This window comes from Jaculus jaculus, chromosome 7 (genome assembly GCF_020740685.1).
Source record: "Jaculus jaculus isolate mJacJac1 chromosome 7, mJacJac1.mat.Y.cur, whole genome shotgun sequence".
Lineage (NCBI taxonomy): Eukaryota > Metazoa > Chordata > Mammalia > Rodentia > Dipodidae > Jaculus > Jaculus jaculus.
Genome location: NC_059108.1, coordinates 101,713,467 through 101,734,816, shown reverse-complemented (window position 1 = coordinate 101,734,816; position 21,350 = coordinate 101,713,467). Strand labels below are relative to the sequence as shown.

The window sequence follows — 21,350 nt, the reverse complement described above, 5'->3', positions numbered from 1 at the left end:
ATATATGAGATTCCTTTAAGATGTCAGATTCCCTATGCACCCATATTCAGTGTGCAAGTCCAGAAAACTGGTTATGCCTGAAGTGGCTTGCTCTACTTCTACACGAATCTGCTTTAATTGGGCCACATACAGTGTCCTCTGTTTGATTCTGTAACAGGGTATGTGGCTACTGTCTCCAGTACTTACCTTATCTCTGCTAAGCCATTCATCTCTGTCCTCCTGTCCCTAAGTCTCAGCTCAGGTTCACCACCTGGAGGCCTTCAGTAGCCAATGCTAAGGTGTGGCTCTAACTCTATACCTGCTTGATCCATACAGCTGAAATAATATTCAACTTCCAGAAGAAATGAATACTTGAGCTGATTGAACAGGGCAATGAATTCTATAAGTAATTTATTTGTTATTTGATTATTTGTACAGGAGCATGAAAACCCACATTAGGTCTGGCAAAATTTTTCTTTTCACTGTCATATAGCAATAACAATGGGATGCAAAATTTTCTGATTCTGTGCCTGAGAACCTCCTATACAAAGCCAATATAAGTAGTGGTTCATGTGTTGGTCACCACAGCACATTCTTTGCTCACTCCTTCCTGAATTTGTATGATTATGTTTTCTAGATTCTTAAATGTCCAATATTTAGGATGCATCCAGACTTAGTGTAGGTGTTCCTGGTTGTTTCCCCGATTATTACTTCAACTACTATTGAAACAAATTAGAAAATGAGCAAGATTTTTACAAACCCCAATTATTTCTGCCAGGCATTGCTGAGGGCTCTATGGTGAGTGACTCCTTATGCAGAGATGTGCATTGAAAGAAAATAGAAATTCTGATATTCTTGACATTTGTGCCCTGATAGGGAAAGCTAAAGAATAACCTGAGTTAGATAGACACATTCTGTTTGGGGTCCTTCTAATGATTACTGATTTAGGGGCATGATGAATTTTCTAATCTATGGGTGTCCTGCAAACACTCTAAGGGGCTTTAATTCCATAACTTAAACTCAAACTAGGTGGTATAAACATGGAGGTGAAGCACAGAGTAAGATAAAATCCCAGAGTCCCAAACAAGATATATTCTAAACTTGCATGAGACAGATGCAGTCTACTCGCCCCGATAAGATGCTGTGTTGCAGTGTGCTGGAATGAGCTTCTTATAAAAGACAGCTTTATCAGGAAGCTTTTCCCTCACAGGTGAACAGGGGAGAGCTTCAATCACTGCCTTGCAGAAAAACTTCACTTTGAATCCCGCTTCTTCAATGATGCTTCAGTCCATCTAGTGAAAGTGGCATCTCATACACCCAGGGTCCTCTACATTGTATGAGCTATGCTTTGGGACCCTTGAAGATTCTTGGTCCTTCTTATCTTGTAAACGCAGAGGGTAAGCTCTGGCTCGCACTTTAGAAAATCGCATGCATAATTCACTAAAGAGAGGAAAGGAGCTTGGTGGAAGTACTAGGGGCTGTTCATTTTCTAGTGCTTGGGGTCCCTTCCCCCCAGAAGAAGGAGCTCACATGCAGAGGAACCTGCAGTGTGTTCTGTCAGTTCATCATAGGGGCAGATGCAGGAAGCCTGGACTCCAGATCTACCACAGCAGTTACTTTTGCAGAAAATGTATACGTGCTCATTTTAAACCATGTCGGTCGCTTCTCTACCATGTTTGAGCATGATAAATATCTTCAGTGAAGGGGATTGTGTACAGTAAACACTAATTATTTTGAGGTAGACCACAGCTACTTGTATGCCCTCTGATTTTCCTTGTTAATTTTTGGTGACACATTTCTAGACCTGTTCTAAAAGAAATTAATGACACTTTGGTTCTTTAATTCTTTTGTAAGCATGCTTCTGGTAAGCTACTCAAACAGCTCTCTCTGTCCCCCCCCCCCCCCACCAAGACTCCGTCATTCTCAAAAAGAGGGAAAAATAAAAGATTTTCTAAGCAGTTAACTTTGGGAGACATTCCACTTAAAACGGATCAATTCTGAACTTCCAGTGGCCCCCTCCCCCTCCCCACACACCCCTAACCTTAGGATGCTGTGATGATCATGTTTCCACTAAAAATGACAGAAATGGAGAACAGCGATGTCGCTTCCCAGTGCTGTGGCCTGTTCTGCCCTCTAGCCAAGCAGAACGGATCGTGGAAGACCTTGGACGGCAGGGAGGGGGGACAACGTGTCGCGTAATTACCGCGAGTGTAAGGCGGTAGCTGGCCCCTGGGCGAGCAGAAGCCAACCACGGCAGGCATCGGAAATACATAATGGGCCCTCGCCCCGCGGAGCTCGGGGAGAGCGGGGAGGCCTCGGTGGGGTGGCGGGAGGCTCGCGGAGCCCCTGGGCGCTGTCCACGCAGACGAGCTCCGGGTCTGACACAGTGACAGCGCGAAGGAGGAGCCGGAGCCGAGCGCGGAGGCAGGCAGCGAGCCGCGCACTCGGCTTTGACGTCGCCGGGCTGCGGCTAGCAGCTCGCGCTCTCAGCACGTAGCGCACAACGTGACCACACACAGCCTTCCTCCGGGCCGCGGGTCCGCCTGCGCTCCGCGTCGGGCTGCTTCACCCTCCTACTCCTCCTCTTCCTCCTCCTCCTCGAGGCTGCGCACCCCCCCTCGCCAACCCCGGGATTCCAGCCAGCTTCGGGCTCCAGACGCTCTGCCGCCCGGCTTGGGCATCTTCTGCCGCAACCGCGGCCCGAGCGGCGGCCACGCAGCAGACGGGTGTCCTCCTCAGGCGGCCGCTCTCCGCCTAGCCTCTGGATGCCAGCACTCCGTTAGCCCGGGCGGGGAAGCCCTGCCGAGGCCCCCTTCACCGAAGTCCCGCCGGTCCCCACCGCCCCCACCCCCTCCACCTGACGGGGGCGGTGCGGAAGCGGAGAGGACGCGCGCAGTGCCGGTGGGCACGCGTGGACGTGTGCGGATCGGGGCTCCGCCGGGCATCTACCCTCTCCAGCAAGTGGCGGTGTCTGGACTCTGCCTTCGGCTCCGGGGAATCCGCGCGGCCGGCCAGGGTTCTCTCTTCGCCCGCGGGGCGCTCAGGGCTGTTTTGGAGAACGGTGACGGTGGCTGAGGCTCGTGCCTGGAGAGCTCTGGACGCGCACCCTGCTCCTTCTTGGACCCTCTGCTCCTCCTCTGGTCCCCTCCTCCCCATCGCCGTTTCCCCAACCCCACTCCTCCTCCTCGTCTTCATCCTCCTCCTCTTCCTCCTCTCCCCGCTCTGCGATGCGAGTCTGTATCGTGTAACAGGATTGGCGTTGCAATGGCAACTGATGGAATGGGGGAAGGCAAGACATCAGGGCTGGGGGCTCCGGACTGCGGGCGGGCGGGCCGCTGCCGCCTCTTGATGTTCCTCTGGGGACCTTCGCGAGTTACTTTGTAAAGGCGAGCCCAGGCGAGGTATCCTTGCTTCGGGTCCTGGGTCAGAGGCCACTTCCTGCTCTTCGGCGGTCCAAACCAGGCTGGCACCGCAGGGCACCCCCTCGGCCCCCAGCCCGCGCCGGCCGCCAGCCCAGCGCTCCGGGGCTGCCCGAGCTGCGGAGAGCGGAGCCCGCGTCCCCGAACAGTTCGCCTCGCGGCTCCCCTTGCGAACATCACCGCCCTTCGCTCCTCCCCAGCGTCTGCGATCTTCCCAGGCGCCCGGTGTGAGCGCGGCGTGCGTGTGAGTGTGTCGGGGTATTGTGTAGTGGGAGTGAGTGCGTGTGTGTGTGCATGAGTGTGTGCATTAGAGTGTGTGCATGAGTGCGGGGTGTGTGGGGCTCCTGCGCTTCGCTCGTGGCCGCCGCCGGGGAAGGACGGACGGACGGCGCTTCCTCCTTCAGCGAACAGTTCCTGGGCATCTCCGCCTGGCCCGGGCGCGAGTGGAGCGCGACTGGCTGGTCGCCGGCCTCCGGAAGGTCCTACTGCGTCCCCCCTGGGCTGGATATGTTCATGTTCACGTGAAGATGGATTTAGTGTACGGTCTCGTGTGGCTGCTTACAGTCGTCCTGGAGGGGATCTCTGGCCAAGGAGTGTACGGTAAGTGGAATCGCGACGCTATCGTGACCTTGTGATTCCTAGGCAAGATAGGCTGGTGAGCTAAAATGCACGACTCGCGCCGTTCCGGGGCCCCTCCCGGCGTGGCATTTGATTTACACTTCATCACGTTATTGGGAGTTCTAAGGAGGCAGCGAGCGCGCTGCGGATTGGGCTGTGAGCGGCTCCCCTGGCGCCTGGACTGGGGATTGGAGTTGGGTCGGGGCGACAGTATCGCACCAGTGCGTACAAAAGGCTTTGCACTTCGTTTATCCCCAGGGGGGACACAAGCTCTAGCTGTCTTGTATTTGATAATGGTCTGTCTCCTTGCATGCTGCGGTGTGGGTGCCGCGGTTTCCCCTGAAGTGTAGCTTGGAATGTGACCCTCCTTAAGTCTCCCACCTGTCTCTGTGCAACCCGTTGCCCTCTCTTCCTTTCCACATTTCCTTTTTTCTTTTCCTGTGTATGCATACATGGCTTGATTTTCAGGCCCAGGAAGTAGGGTGACAGTTGAGTTGCGTTCTGCACCAGCCGTTGGCATGAGCACTGACTTGGGGAGGGGTAATAGCAGGCAAGATTCTCAGTGCCAGACACAATTAAGGGACATATTTGTGTGAATGGATGAGCAAATGCATGAATGAACGGTCGGCGGGCGAAGTCCGTCTGCGAGTCTCTGCTCTAGGACAGGACACCACTCGCTGCAACCAGAACACCTTCTCAGCTTTCCAGAAAACCCAGATCTGAGAGAGGCTTAGGACCAAGGGGAGGGTGAGCTTATTAATTGGAAGGCTTTTGAAGTGCTTAAAAGCAAATTCAGTTTCCTTTGCCTGTCAGCAGTTGGCACTCTTGTTTAGGCACTGAAATACACACACATACACACACACACACACACACACACACACACACACACACACACACACACACCTGGGCAATTGTGGGCTGAAATATCAGTATTCTAGGACGAACAAGAAGTGCTCCCAAAGAGAAAGAACTTTTGTGTCCCCAGGGTATGTTTGACGACGAGGTTGAAGGATAGCATTAGAGGGGGCATTGGGTCAACACTCTCACCAGCCTCCTTGGCAGGGCCAAAGTACAGGGAACGTGTGCTGGAAAATCCGCCCCACATTGTCTTCGCTCTTGATCTGGGATTTGGATCCAATCTCTTCAGGGCTTAGTCGCTGATTGCCCCGGGGCAGCAAAGCATTTGTATTCCCTGAAGTCACGCTTTCCCTGCACACCCTAGAACTGCCTATGGAGTCATCCCAGGTACTAGTGGTCCTGCAATAGCCAACTCTGGGAACCCTGTACTGAGCGTGTTGTGTGTGAGTGCAGCAGATCCCGCCCAGCCTTGACTGTGTTCTGTCCAATGATATGCATTACTCATGGGCAGAAGGGGGTGAACCCCAGTTTATGTGGCACTCCCCATTCTTGTCTTCCTAGGCTTCTCTGTTTTGTACCAGAAAACCTTCATTCTCTACCATTTGGGAGCATCGTCATTTCCCCTTTCCTGACCTTCTCCTTCCTAAATCGAGGCCACTTGCCTGATGGCAGCAGAGCCTCTCACACTGGTGATGGGTGAGGGTGTTGGCTGGGAGGTGTTTGAGTACAGGGAAGAGGTGCTGCATTTCCTGAAAGCTTGACTGATGTCAGGAGGTGGGGCCTGTAGAGAGAGCAGGAATTCAGTCAATGATCCAGTGACTGTGCTGTGCTGTCTGGGTAGCAGGGCAGAGAAAGAAGCTGGGAGTTCTAATGGCTGAGGCTTGAAGGTTAATGCTGCTGGAAGGGCTGTTTCTTGGGCTAGAACATTCTGAATTCCTCATCCCATGTCCAAGTTTGCGTTTGTTTTTTATTGATTCAGATCTTCCCAGATGAAAGGAATTGTTTTTTTTTCTTTTAGACTTGTGGGAGCATGGAGACTGAGAGGAGGGCAGAAGTCTGGGTCTGTAAAGATGAAATAAAAATGGTTCCATTTTCCTGACACTTTTGGTCCTTCATATTATTGTCTTCTGCTGGGCAGAAGAAGAGTGACAAGGTCTAGCAGGGAAAATAATCAGTTAAAAATAAGCCCTTGCTTATGTCAGTAAAGAGAATAGTGTTCCAGCACTGAGTTGGTAATGATGATGAGGATGATGGCCTTTGTTTTTAATTGTTTTGTTTTGTATGGATGTAGCTGTTGTTCACTTATCTGGGGATACCATTGGCTTTGTGAAAATAAACAATCATCAACATCATTGGTCATGATAATGTCCTGGGTAAACATAAAGCTTTCAAACATTACTTGCCATATATGCTTCAGAGACTGCAGGAATTAGGCTCTCAAATTCAGCACCAACATCATTCTGGGACTTGTGAGAAGTAAAAATTTGGGGTGAGGCCTTGCTCGGAATTCTTTGTATCAAGAACTCAGGGTCTTCTAATCCTGCACATCACCTAATGTAACCATCTGATACACACAAAGCCTGAGAGTGGACCAACATTTTCAGGATTTGACTTTGTAAATTATGACCTTTCTTAACCTAAAGTAATTTCAGTTTTTTGCTGAAGTATTTATTATAAAGAGAACAATTTTCACTTAGTTTAAAATACTGATCAGTTGTGAAGGACAGAAATATAAGATTTAGTGTAACGTTGTAAAATGTTGTGAACATTTTACATTGAGAACTTTGAAGAGAATTAATTGTAAATGCAAGGCAATTTTAAATAGAAATGTCTAAAAGTAGATGAGAACTTGGCTAGTATAAACGTCTATATTCATGTAATCTTTCATTTGCCTATGTTTGTAATATGTAAAACCACTCATTTTCCACAAAGTACTCTTTCTTATCATTTTCTAGTAACTAAGACTAAGAGGAAATAAAGATGTTTTCTGAGTAACACAGGTAATCTCTTTACTTATCTCTTCCTTGCCCTAAAACAAGAAAAAATCTGAACATGAAATTCAGATTTTAATTTATGGTCAATTGAGGATCTTTGTTTTAATGCAGATATTATGTAATCTTGAGGAATATAATCTTCCTATGATTTCAATCAGCTTGGCATCTATGAGCAGGACAGTAATAGTTTCTGTGGTAGACGTAGGAACTTGCATTAATCTTGCATGATGCTTGGAAAACTAACTGTTCCATGGTTAACATTTGTATATGGTGTAGCATTTGGATAACAGAGATTGGTTACTAGCTAATAATTCTGATGGACTTAAAAATTCTTTAGAATATCATTTGACCTACAGGAATATAATTATTCTTCACATAACTTGTACCAGATATAAACTATTTTAAATATGCCTGAAGAGAAAACTATAAAAATTAATGATATAATAGCATAAAAAGACATGTGAACTTCTTAAGATGACTATTTTAATGTGACACTATCCACTCAGGGATATTTGTGTATTTTCTAATAAAATTTTCTTAAGCAACACATTCTACCTTTTGGAAGTAAAAAATAATTACTTACATGAAAAAAATTCCCCACATATTCTTATATTTAACAGTTTTTGTGAGAATTTTCTTTTTATTTAAATAGTGCCAGAAACCAAAAGCTATACTAAGTTAACTATATATGTGTGTAACTATATATGTGTATATGTATATAATCATTTGTCTTTTCACATTACATTGTGTGTAATACACAAATTAGATGAAGTATCAGAATGGAAACTGGCGAAGTAGGTATTCTGAAGCATGTTCCTGTCAAGTCACATTTACTAAATATCATAATGATAATGACTGTACTATTACTTCCGGTCATCATTCCATTGATTTTCAAGGATGTTAATAAACCCTTATAATTGTACTAGTACAAGTAAATCTCCACTACAAATGAAAAACAAATCTCTAAGTAGGGGTAGATTTAGTGGAGATAAAATCAAACTTGTTACCCTCCCCCAAATAGTTATTGTACTGATAATGATTATAGGGTGTGTTGGGAACAGTAAATTCATCAAATGTGTATGACAGACCAGTTATCTTCATTAATTCAAGTGTGATACCTTCGGCAGTTGCTGAACAGAAATGGCATGGTAGAATTTAGAATAAGGACATAAGTACACAAGAAGGTTCTAGAAGAAATTTCTGTCTGCTGGTGGAAGCTGATAAACACATTGACCCCCCAAAATAAGATAGATACTGAAGGTCAGCCATTCATTATACCCAGTCTCAGGATGGTACCTGCTAATAGAAAAGTTATTCTTAAGAATGATAAGAATTTTGTCCTCTTTGGGTTTAGGAAGGCTTTATGTAAAGACACTGCTTTTGACTTAGCTCTGTTTATGATGCTAACCTGGAAAAGAGGAAATGATTTCACTAAATGCTAGAAAAGAAAATATCATGTGAAAGTGCATTATGTATAGTCATCCCTAACCTTTTCACTTCTCAATCTCCACTCACCTAACTGGACATTCTCATATACTCTTCTCTTGCTAGTGCCTCACAACCATTACCAAAGAAAAGTGTGGTCTGTCTACATTCCATATCTTGAGAATTTGCACATTCCGGATTGTCAACTAGTAGGATTTCTTTTGCATGCTGAGTGGACAGGTTGTTTTATACAATATTACAGGCTCATGTCCTACATGTCTCCAAAGAAGTCCTCAAGTTGTCTAATCATATTTTAGTTTGAAGTGTTTGTTTATTAAGGCCAGGGCAGTACAGGGATAGTGCCAGGGCCCACCCCATAGGACGTTAGAGGACAAATATTTACAGTTTAGGTAATTCTGGTGAAAGGGTGATACAAAAGAAATGACAGAATTATTATGATTTCTTTACTTATGTCTTTAACTTCTCTGATGATGATCAGAGAATTGTTATATATTCTAATTTTATGTTGTATATTTTTTTTTTATACTTGTAAACACCTACAACTTTTTTGAGAAACCCAGACAAACTTTTCTGGAAGAATATACAAAGAAGATATACTTAGTAGTCTTTTAAAATTTATGGTTTTAATGTAACTTGGGTAGAATTTTGGGGACTGCAATCGCACATGAGCTTTATGGGTTCACTCTTGTTAAGACTGTGATGAGAGCTGTGACTGTGGGTTGTTTTTCCAGTATAGCGGTGATCCATCACTCCCATCCCCTGGTCTGGTTTTCATGCTGTGGAAACAGTCTTTCAAGAATGGGACTCAAGACTTGTAACCCACCAAGGAAACTGCAAATAACCACATATATGAGCTTAACCCTGGAAGTGAACACTCTGTACCTTGTGTTGTTTGATAGGTTAAGTTGGGCTACAAGCTGGGGCTGAAAATCAGCTGGGGAGGCTTTTCTGAGCATTGTTGGTGATTTTGAAAGAATATGCAAAGTATTCTGCTGAATGAACTCCAGGTATGAATTGGAGAACAGTTTAGCTTCATTGTAATTATTATTAACTGAATAGTCTCACAAGATGAAATTTCATTTCTTTGCTTCAGTAACTGTCAATGTAAATATATTACTTAGAGTAGACTGAGAAAAAAGATTACATCTAGAAATCTGGACCCTATTATCATTTTCAAATCCAATTAAAAATTTTTGATCTTGAAAAGCATAAAGTTGTGAGAGGAAATTTTTAAGATACTTAATCAACCCACCTATTCATGACATATTATGCCAGGCAATTGATCCTGTACTGTTTGTGAAATTTCTTTTTTTCTACACAGCACAACTATTCATTGGGTGATTACTTTTTTACAGATTACTGAATCTTTCTAGGCTTTACTATTAGCATACACTCAGTTCTTTTGTGTTTTATACAAGAACAATTCCATTCTCTTTTCTAACCTTGCACTGCTCCTGTATAAGCTCCCTCCATATCAATTTGTTACTATTTTTCTAACTACTATCTCTACTGTTATTTTTGAAAACACGTTTATTTCCCGTTCTACATATGCCACTGACCATATTGGATAAACCCTGAGGTTTCTGTTTTCACAATTCAAACCATGAATTCCCAGAAGTTTGTTATCACAAATTTCAACTATTAATAACTTACTTATCATATTTTAATGTCACTTTGTAATTTAAATAAATATTATGATAAGATGGAAAGTGTTAGAGGCTATCATTTATTTTTCTCATCTTTTTGCTACCTCTACAATTTTAAATAAATATTTGGTGACATTATTTTATTGCTGTTCATGGGGGAAATTGTGTTAAGGAATGTGTGGTTCTCAGATGAGGTCAACTTAGTGACTTGTTACTATATTTTCAAACATCATTTGTTTAAAATTTATTCATTTATTTATAAGGAGAGGTAGAAGAAGAAGAGAGGGAGGATAGACTCACAGACAGAATGGGTGGACCAAGGACTCCAGACACTTCAAACAAACTCCAGATGCATGTGCCATTCTGTGCACCTGGATTTATGTGGGTACTAGGGAATTGAACCCAGGTTGTGAGGCTTTGGGGGCAAGTACAAAGCTATCAAATTCAGCCAAATATTCCGTTTCTTTATTGTTGTAAAGATAATAAGGGAAACACAGATAATTAAATGATTAAAAAAATTTTGTTCATTTTTTATTTATTTATTTGAGAGTGACAGACATAGAGAGAAAGGCAGATAGAGGGAGAGAGATAGAATGGGCACGCCATGGCTTCCAGCCACTGCAGATGAACTCCAGACGCGTGCACCCCCTTGTGCATCTGGCTAACGTGGGACCTGGGGAACCGAGCCTTGAACCGGGGTCCTTAGGCTTCACAGGCAAGCGCTTAACTGCTAAGCCATCTCTCCAGCCCAATTAAATGATTTCAGAAGGCGCCTGTATGAGCAAAGACAAGTTCTTGCTTAGCTTGCAATCCCAGAATCTTAAAGGACTACACAAACAGCTGATATTTGAAAGACATGCATAGGAAGGAAAGACTGTTTGAAAAATGTATCTGTCCTTTTAATAATGGAAAAATAGCAAAACCATAATTTGTTTTCCTAAGTAAGTAGAACTCTGTTCAAGTATATCAGAGTAAAAAGAAAAATGTCAGCTGTTTGACTGAAAGACATCTCTGGGACTTTTTTTGTTTTCTTTTTGAGGAGACAAGTGAGAGGGCAGGGTGCTCTTAAATGCAGTATATGATATTCTTGCTGAGGGTTAAATTATTTTTCTGCAGATTAATTGCATGATTTTGGAATATAGAAAAGGTGGGCACAGATTAAGCTTTGATGCTAACTTTCTGTTACTTCAAAGGATATTAATGAATTGGGATTATGCCACACCTCTGGTGAATGTCTTGTGATAGAGGAGGAGGTTACTACTTGTATCAAAAAAAAAAAAAAAAAACAGGGAGAGAAAATCTTCAGAAAGATTAACTATATTTCAAAAGTTGTTGCCGGTGGGAATTCAATTGAGAAATGGATAAAGCTTGAGTAAATTTAGTCAATAAAATAGTGTATACCTGCTATGCATGCATCATGTAGTTATGTAGTAAGGGCTGAAAACTCACAGGGATCACAAGTTTATTAAAAAAATAAATGGAAGAACAAATAAAATTTGGCTCTAACTATTAGAGATACATAAATGTTTGTGTTTGAGCAAACTGTATTATTTTTCTGTTGTAGTTAGTGGAAACAAAATTGCTGGTGCATCATGGTGAAGGAACATTGAAAGTAGATTGGTATAACACAGGAGGAAATCCTACCTGGAAGGTGAATACTGTGGGTAAAAAAAAGTAACCTTGAAATGGATATGTGACAAAACCCAGTTTCTTCAAAGTTTGTTGTCAGTTGGAAGTATGTGTCCTTTTCATATTTATGTGTGTGTGTGTGTGTGTGTGTGTGTGTGTGTGTGTTCATGAGTATGTGCATTTCTGTAAGTGTGGAGGGAGATCAGAGGACAGCTCTTGGATAGGTCCTTGTTTCCCCATCTCACTTGAGTCTGGGTTTCTCTCTCTGGATTCTTGTTCTGCCCTTCTTTGCTATGGCGCAAGCTTCCCAGGACTGCTCCTTTTCTGCCTCCTATCTTGTGAGCTTCAGCATGGGTGTAATGAAATTTCCCAAGCCTGACGCAGGTTTCTAGCCTCTTACTTAGAATCTAGAACTTGAAATTGGGTACTCCAGCTTTACTGGTCAGTGCTTTATGCACACATCCATCTCCCCAGCCCAGAAAGCATTTTTATTTGTAATGCATCTCAGTTATCTGTAGCAAACACTTGCTCTCTTTTGTTGTGGGCATGTGTTTGTTATGTGTGCATGTCTCTATGAGTGTGGGTACATATATTCAAGTAAGTGTGCATGCATTTGTGTACACATGCGTGTGGAAGCCAAAGGACAACATTGGATGCCCTTTTCAATTATTCTTTGAGACAGGGTCTTTTGCTAAACATAGAGCTCACATATTTGGCTAGCCCAGCTTTCCATGAGCTCCAGGAATCCTCTTGTCTTTGCTGTCCCTGTATTGAAATTACATGCTCAAATTTTCATGGGCAGCATTTTTACCTGGATGTTGGAGAAATGAACTCAGGTACTTATTCTTGGGCACACTTTCCCACTGAACCATCACACAAGTCCCACTTTCTGTTCTCACACCTGTAACTCATATGCATATTTCTAGCATTGACTGTATGTGTAAATCAATTAGATTGATCTTCTAAACATCAACATATTGTCTGTACCTTGTTTGGGTCCATCTTTACTCAGGACTCTAAACAGGTAACAAAATTATTAGTTGAGGAGATTTTTTCCATTATGCATAATGAATAACTTAACTACTCTTAAGTTTTAATCTCAAACATACTATACTGCCAACTATAACATGGAAAAATACAACTGTAAGTAGTTATGGAGTTCATCTTCCATCATCTCTCGGTAACAAGATCTGTGAGTTGACATCGAGAAGCAGTATAGTTAGTGTTTTTGCTGTTCCTGTACTTGTTTCCTTTTCCTTGTTTCTTTAATAGTGATTTTTCTTCATACTTTGACTCTTGCGTTTTCCTTTTGTTTCATTTTTCACAATAATGTATACCACCTTGTGTCTATGCCTTTCCTTGTAACAGACGTGATTTTCATTTTAAAGTGTTTGCACTTTTAGCTCACAGTTAACCAAAACTGTCTTTATAACAGCTCTTTCTTTGCTTAGATTCATCCACATAAACTTGCTGAAGAAGGTACAGCTATTTTACATGATGACTATTGCTACAATGCTGTCAGCACAGTAATGATGTGAACATGGTGAAGATTGGGAGGTGGGGCTCAAAACCTCTCTGCCGTTCCCTAAAATAAGAATATGACTCCCAGTGGACAACAGCCTAAAACACTCTGCCTTGTTCCTCCTGGACTACTTATTCTGGTATTTCTTTTTTATTTTTTTTTTAAATTTTATTTATTTATTTATTTGAGAGTGACAGACAGAGAGAGAAAGAGGCAGAGAGAGAGAGAGAGAGAGAGAGAGATTGAGAATGGGCGTGCCAGGGCTTCTAGCCACTGCAAATGAACTCCAAACGTGTGCGCCCCTTGTGCATCTGACTAAAATGGGTTCTGGGGAATCGAGCCTTGAACCAGGGTCCTTAGACTTCACAGGCAAGTGCTTAACCACTAAGCCATCTCTCCAGCCCTGTTATTCTGGTATTTCTGAGATCATTTCTTATACTTCACTTTTGCCTTCTTCCAACTGCAGCAGCTTGTGTTGAACGTAGCCTTCTCCCTATTCACTGCAACACTGTTCTTGAATTCTATTATCATTACATTACTTTGGTTAATATTTCAAGAAGCATTTTCTTGTCATCATTGAGACTCAATTGATAGTGCCTTACTTCTCTGAGCTTACTGATGGAGATATAGCCTTTGAAACCCTTTATAATCTCTCCAGGTTTATAGAACTAGGGACTACACACACATGTCCCCTACAAAAGTACTTTTGTATGTAGAGTTTTGTATTCAATTTGCATTGAGTATATATTTGCATTATATATCCATATGATGTTATGAGCACTAATTTTCTGTTTTACAACAGCAATACAAGTGAAGATTATTGCACATGGGCTCTAGTGATGTACGCATTGAACCTAGTGTCACTTGTATACTAAGAAGACCATGTTTCCTCTTCTGTTAGCCAAATCTTTTTTTTTTCTGTCATTTGTGATTTTTAAGATATTCAAATATATCTATATTCAAATGAAACCCAAAATTATATCCACAAACCAAAACTTATATAACTTTATTTTTTAAAAAATTGTTTATTTTTATTTATTTATTTGAGAGAATCACACAGACAAAGGAAGGGAGAGAGGGAGGGAGGGAGGGGAAGAGAGAGAGAGAGAGAAAGAGAGGGAGGGAATAGGTGCACCAGGACCTCCAGCCACTGCAAACGAACTCCAGATGCATGTGCCACCTTGTGCATCTGGCTAACATGGGTGTTAGGGATTTGACCCTCAAACCAGGGTCCTTAGGCTTCACAGGCAAGTGCCTAACTGCCAAACCATGTCTCCAGCCCATAACTTGATTTTTTTCAGGTGCTATTGAAAATCAATTTTTAAGTATAAGTGCTATTTAAAAATGACTGTTATATTCCACATCTTGAATTTGGAATTTTATACATATTTTACCATGCTCTAATCTTTGAATGAAATGTATTTGAACTCTGAAAATCATAATGGTTTTTTACCTACGGTAGATTATTTGGCCTAAATTTAGAAGCAAATATGACATGTATTTAAAAAATAAATACTTGCATACATTCTCACACATATAATGAAAGTGATAATCATATATTTTAATACTTACACTTAGATTAAGTCATTTAACTTAGCTCACATTGGGCTGTGCATGAAGCTATCTCAAACATTATAAAAATGCATGTTGAATGATATGCATAGTTCAGCTTTTTACCTAAGAAATACAGAGGTATCAAGTGTCAGCACTTTATACCATCATAGCTTCCTTTCTTGGAATAGAAAAAAAAAAAAATTTTAAGAAAGACTTTTTTTTTGAGTATTAACATGCACCTACTGAACTCTCTGGTATAATCTTTTTGTTTCTGATAGGATATCTTAAGCTTGTTCACAATTAGAAACCTATAAAAATGAAGAAATGGCTGTACTATATACTTTGCAAAAATAGATATGTTCCTCCCTCTACAGTAGTAGGAATGTGGTTATAAAAATAATACTGTCAGGTACGCAACTTTATTTTCCCTTAGGCTGATTAACAATCACTGGCTTTAGAAAGATTGATAGTTAAATGTCATATTTGGCCTCATTTTTTTTGCCTCGAGTTCCCTCTGGGTATTGCTTGAGCATTTTTATCATGCAGAGTTAATTGAAGAGACTATATCAGCTGAATTCTTGAAAATCTTGTTGTGCTCAAGAGGAAAGTTGATTGCAAGCTCTGTCCTTCTCTTAGCTGCCAATGAGTTCCTCAAACCTCAAAGCTTACAAATTAGTGCAGCTTAGTGATTTGTTGTAGGCATTTAGCTATGGCATTTGCTACTATGAAAGTCAGTTTTTCCTATGCTTTTTGAATGCAGTTATTGTGTCATATAGTATAACCCTGTGCCTGCTTCGATAGGAAACCTTTTCAAGAGAGAACAGGAAAGGGATTATATTCAGTTGTACTGCCATGCATTTCTAAACAGCTGATGTTTTCTTTAACTCATGACAACCTCCCAAATCATCAGAGGCAACTGAGTCATTTAGAACTTTAACTCTTAATTCAGTATGGTGGAAGAGCAGTACCCTGAAATTCTCTGTGTTCACATTTTACAGGTCTGTGTTGATATTGTATTTTAAAACAAGATCACTTTATTTTAAAAACATAAAGAAATATTGCTGTGTTGAGTTCTTTCTCCAAACAGGAGGTTTTTAATACTCTAGCCAAATGCTTTAAACTAGTGGGATATGAATTTTTGTTGCACATGGGATATTGTGATAAATTTGACAGATAGTGTGGGTCATCGTTATTTTGTAAGCAAATATTTCAAATTAAACTTCACTGTTTTGTGAAGGAATTCAGGGGGGAAAGGAGTGAAATCCAAGTTTAGAAGAGCTTAATAGATTTTATGTTTTACTGCTTCACACATCTGGAGTTCCACTTCCAGATTTTGCACTTTTTAATACCCTAGATGCATGTTCTATTTTGGGTAAAGGTGAACAATGACATAATCACTGAGTCATAAAATTAAAACACTACTATTTATGTGCATCTAGCTGTTAATATTTATTTTATAGATGAATATTAGGTGATATTGATAATTATAAGTTAATTGAATGTCTAGAAAAACTTGACTATATGTTTAAATAAAACTGAAGACAAAATATCTTATAAATATGGAAATATGAGTGTTGTGACCAAAGTCCACTAAAGCTTAGATTCTCTTAAAGAGTATTCTGAAATTGACCTGTCTGTGTGCTCAGAGGCTTCCTATCCTGTGATTTTTGTTCAATGTTCAGAGGTCTCACCTTCTCATCAATTCTTGTGATTTATGAACTGTTCACATTAGTGAAAGATTTGTCCTTATCTGCAGATGGGAAATTATTGATGGAGCAAATAGTGGCAAATGGCAAAGCATACTTCTAGCAAAGTCTTGTGCTCTGCCCTGGGGGGCTGGACTTGAGGTTATGTGGGTAGAAGTGGATACAATGGAATGTTTCCAGTCTTAGCCTAGATATAATCAAGCAGTCAATAGGAACAATTTGCTACTGTCACAGAGAGACAGACTTTCCCAGATCATGGAAGTTTAGTGGAATAGGAGAAGGTGGAAGGTGGCAGGATGGCTTCCCCAGGCTAAAATTTACATGGATGCAGTTTTGAGAAACTGCTTTTGGAGGGGGGGGGGCACATAAAAACACCTTTAGAAGGGAAAAAAAAAGACAGAGCCTGGTATAAGTCAAGGGAGAAGGTGAACCCAGGGTTAGTTGTGAGAGAATACTATCCCAAGTATTTGGGATCCTATAAAGCTAGCAAGGGCCTTCAAAGATGTCCCCAGTAGAGGAAAGGTCTCACTATGATCTATCAATCTCTCGGTACTGGCTATCTTGGTGGTGGTGGTGGGAGGGCACAATATCTCTCAGTGAACTGGAACCCTTTGGTTGAAAACAAATTCTAAGGGAAACTCAGTGGTGAGCAGTCAGCAGATAGGGGGAGTAGATGTCATCATACAGAAGTGGTTCTGATGGTACATTGCATTTTCTAGATTTTACCCCTAGTGGTGTTTAGCTGTGCTCATCTAATCTAAAACTGTTGATCAAGGAGATGGCTTCCTTTCTTTAAGAGTCTTATTTATTTTTTAAGTTTATGTTATTTTATTTATTTATATTTAATTATTTGTTTACTTGTAAGCAGAGAGAGAGAGAGATAAAAAGAAGAGAGACAGAAAGAGGGAAGGAGGGAGAGAGAGAGTATGAACCAGGGCCTCCAGTCACTGCAGACAAAGTTCAGATGCATGTACCACTTTGTGCATCTGGCGTTTCATGGACACTGGCCAATCAAACCATAGTCAATAGGCATTGCAGGCAAGTGCCTTAACTGCTGAGCAATCTCTCCAGCTTCTTAATTGATTACTTTTTATTTTTATTTACTTATTTGTAAGTAGAGAGAGATAGAAAAGGTACAGGTGGAGAGCGAATGTAGCAATCTTATAAATGGAAAGTTAGTGAGACTAGCTTCATCCTATAGGCTTGGTTGTTTGTGGCTATTGGGGTATAATAAGCCACCATAACTTTATGTCAATCAACTAGATTTTTATTCTATTTACCAAATGGGATGGCTAGAATGACTTATCTTTACCCATACATTTTGTACTTGGACCTGGGAAGACAGAGATGGTGGAGCATTACTTCATATCTGAGAATGGACTCGTTTGGAAGCATCTTCACTCCCAAGTACAATGGTTAAGATGCTGACTAACAGCTGGAACATTCTTCAACTGCTTGTGGCACCTGGCTTCTCTCTTTGGGTTCTCTCATTGAAAGATTGCAGGATACTGAGACCAAATGTCCTCAGAAGATAGAAGCCTTTGCATGATATCTTGCCTTGGCAGCTACATGCATCAACTCTGTGTAATACAAATTTTGAGACAGAAGCAAAAAATCTACCCAGGTTGAAAAGAATGGAATATAAATCCTATTACAGTATGGGAATATGGTCAAGTTCATATTTAAAGAGGAGCTTGTGAAACTGTCTTGTCCTTTTTATAGATGCAAACATGTATGCCCCTTTCATGTTAGTGACTTGTTTTGGGGCAATAACATATATAGTCTGTCTACTTTCTCCCCACTTATGGAAAAAGGAGACATGCATATCTCCTTTCCTGCATTATTGTTACTGATATTCTTTTGTTTATGTTTTCATTCTTCCAACCAACAACCAGAAAATCTATACTCTATTGCCAATGATATAGTCATCCCATCCTTCATCCATTCCATATATAAACCCAGCCTGTCTGTGACTTTACCTGGAACATAGGGACTATGAGACTCCCCAGAAAGCCATGATTATGAATCCAGGGAATTAGTACCACAGGGATATGTAGATGTATGTATCACCTCTGGGCATATCTTACTTACATATTCTCTTATTTTGTCTCAGTCTCAACTATGCCACTTCCATCCAATAATGGATTGCTGTAGAACCTGCTTCTTATGAATTGAATTGGCTGACAGAATGTAACTTATAATGAATATTTTTGGCAATATGAGTTCTTGTTAGCCTATTTTCAGGCACAGTGCCTAAACAAAAGCTCAGTGGTATACCATAAGCTGCTTTTCAAACTATTTGTAATTCTCTTTGCAATGGCTTGAGATCATTCAAAAGCATTAGGTGTTCATGTTGTGATTCTCCTACTGGGGCTTGCCATAAACTCTGCGTAGTATTTTGTCCCTCCAAAGCTACCTCTAATATAGAGTTTTGAGTCATTTGATGCAAGTGGTAGAATTTCATCAGTGGAAACTGTGCCTGCTACAAGTCTCACTACTAGCCTTTGTGACATGAAATAGATATGATGGGTTGTGTTCTTTCTTGTATTCAGACAGCCCCAGCCCTATTGATGAGTAGTATGACATGAAATAACTTTAACTTTCCTTTGTAAAGGTTGTCTTCATGTGATTTGAGTCTTAGACTCCAAGAGCTTTCAGTGATGACGTGTTCATCATCCATACTCTAGGCCCTTGTGTCTTTTCAGTGTTTCCAATGTATGTATCTCTCTCCATTAATATGACCCACTTTATGAATTTCTTTGATATAATGGGATGTAACATTATTTCAAATATCTGCAAGCACACATTCTTTCAGACGACATTGCAACAGATGACAAAGGAAGTTAGTAAAGTCTTCTCCAGGATGGGAGGTGTGTACTGTTGTTTGTACCATGTGAATGAGTGATTCAGATTTTTTTAAAGAGAAGGATAAAAATTATTTTCTAGATCAAGTGCCAAGTACTATGACTTAAAACTGTATTATGATTGGGACTTCTCCTGTTTTAAATTGTTCCCACATACATAAGGTTGTTCATTAAGAAAGGGCATAAACGGGAGATCACATGGAAACTATAATATATGCCTGCTTCAGATAATTGGAGAGCAGAACAACTCTCTTTTGTTACTCCCTGAATGGAATACTTGTCTTTGATCTGCTGTTTTGTCTTATGGTGGGACTATCAATAGTTTAGACAAAAAAAAAAAAAGAAAGAAAAAGCAATCAATCTAACTGCCATGCCATCTACATAGCCTCATTACATATTTGTGCCAACATTATTTTTTGATGACCCAGCCCCTTAAAGTGTTTTCTTATTTATTTAGCAATGTGGTGATTATGTCACTAACATAGCTGCATTGTGTTATGTACTGAAGTTGTGTACATGTATGACATTTTGACTTCTCTTAGTCTTTAAAAATATTCTTAGTAGCTCAATGACAGCAAACTTTGTTTGGTCTAGATAACTGATTTTAGAGAGTATGATAAGAATATAGCTATATTCATACTCAATCCCTGCCCTACACCTTTATCAGTTACTTTGTAAAATAAAAACAAAACTTCACTATGATGCAAGCATGTATTTTATACATTTTGAACATATGTTTGAGTTCTAAAACATTTATGATGGACTGAGTTGTATGTCCTCCCACATTAATGAATTTAATTCACCATAAACTTTGACAGGTAAATATGAATTGTCCTATGGATCTGTAGGTCCGTAGTCTGACATGAGTCCATTAGACTGAAATTAAGAGCTCAGCTGACCTACCTTTTGTTTTTGTTTCTCTGGAGGCTTTAAGGAAGAATCCTTTCTTGGATCTCCTGACTTATGCATGCTTCCTTATTCATCTTATTACATAGCCTTTTTAATTTTTTTTTATTTTTTGATTTTTCCAAGGTAGGGTCTTGCTCTAGCCCAGGCTGACCTGGAATTCAGTAGTCTCAGGCTGGCATTGAACTCTTGGTGATCATCCTACCTGTGTCTACAGAGTGCTGGACCTCTGTTTCCTGAGTGTTGGTCCCATCTTCAAAGCAAGCAGCAATTCATCTCTCTACATAGTCATATATGAACCCTTCTTTTTCTCCTTCTTCCACATCCAGGGTTCCTAAGGAGTACATTGGGGTCACCCTGATCATCCAGAAGGTTGTTTTAGCATCCACTGAGATGGAGCATTATTCTGGTAATCATAGTAATAAATTAGATTTAGAAATTCATAGTTTTTCTCATGAATTACATCCAGAAATAGCGATTTAGTTCTGTGCTCATTATAACTATTGTAACCCCAAACTTTCAAACAACTGGGATATTCCATGTATCGTCTTTGGGTGTTTCATCATAGCCTAGGGAGAAAGTGATTGACATGAAGCTCAAGGACTGTCATATGTAGACTGTAGGAAAATACCAGCAAAGTCTGGTTGCTTCCACCACCGGCCCAAGGTGAATGAAGGCTATTTTATGGAGAATGCATTACAACTTTCCTTTTGCTTCTTGAGTTTTTTATGTGCCATACAGTTTATATATTCTTATGAGAATTTTTCCTGTCCTTCTATGATTCATCCTTGATTTTGAGAATCATACACACAGTGGTTCCATGAGTTGGTTAATGGTAGTTAGGAGAACAAAAATAGAGTGTAGGGAATGTTTCCTTCTCTTCAGTCTATATCTAGCATCTTCACCAGATTTCCAATTTCTTCTCAGTGGCCTAAGAATCTTGACCACTTGCCAACTTTATAGAATTTGAAGTTGTGATTTCACAATCTGAGTTGTAATCCTTATTCCCTTGTTAACTTTATATAGAATTAAGTAAAGTGATGTATATGCTTTCCACGATCACTCAGTTGCCAATTACTGGAGAGATTTTTATATGTGTGTGAAAATGTGATAATGGAAAAATCTTTGCAAATTTAGAAATTGTGAAAGAGCTAGACAGTAATATTTTCTTATTCAATATCTATTTTCCTGGTTTTCTGATGCATTATA

At 40.7% G+C, this 21,350-nt stretch overlaps 1 protein-coding gene across 1 annotated transcript in view; it reads left to right on the top strand.

The window, feature by feature from the left end:
- The first annotated feature begins 3,514 nt into the window (after window positions 1–3,514).
- Window positions 3,515–21,350, top strand: part of Mdga2 (MAM domain containing glycosylphosphatidylinositol anchor 2) — a 954,594-nt gene continuing 936,758 nt past the window's right edge. Inside the window, exon 1 of the mRNA XM_004649150.3 lies at window positions 3,515–3,998. Coding sequence (XP_004649207.2) covers window positions 3,719–3,998 — 280 coding nt within the window. The 5' untranslated portion in view covers window positions 3,515–3,718. The remainder of the gene's footprint in view (window positions 3,999–21,350) is intronic.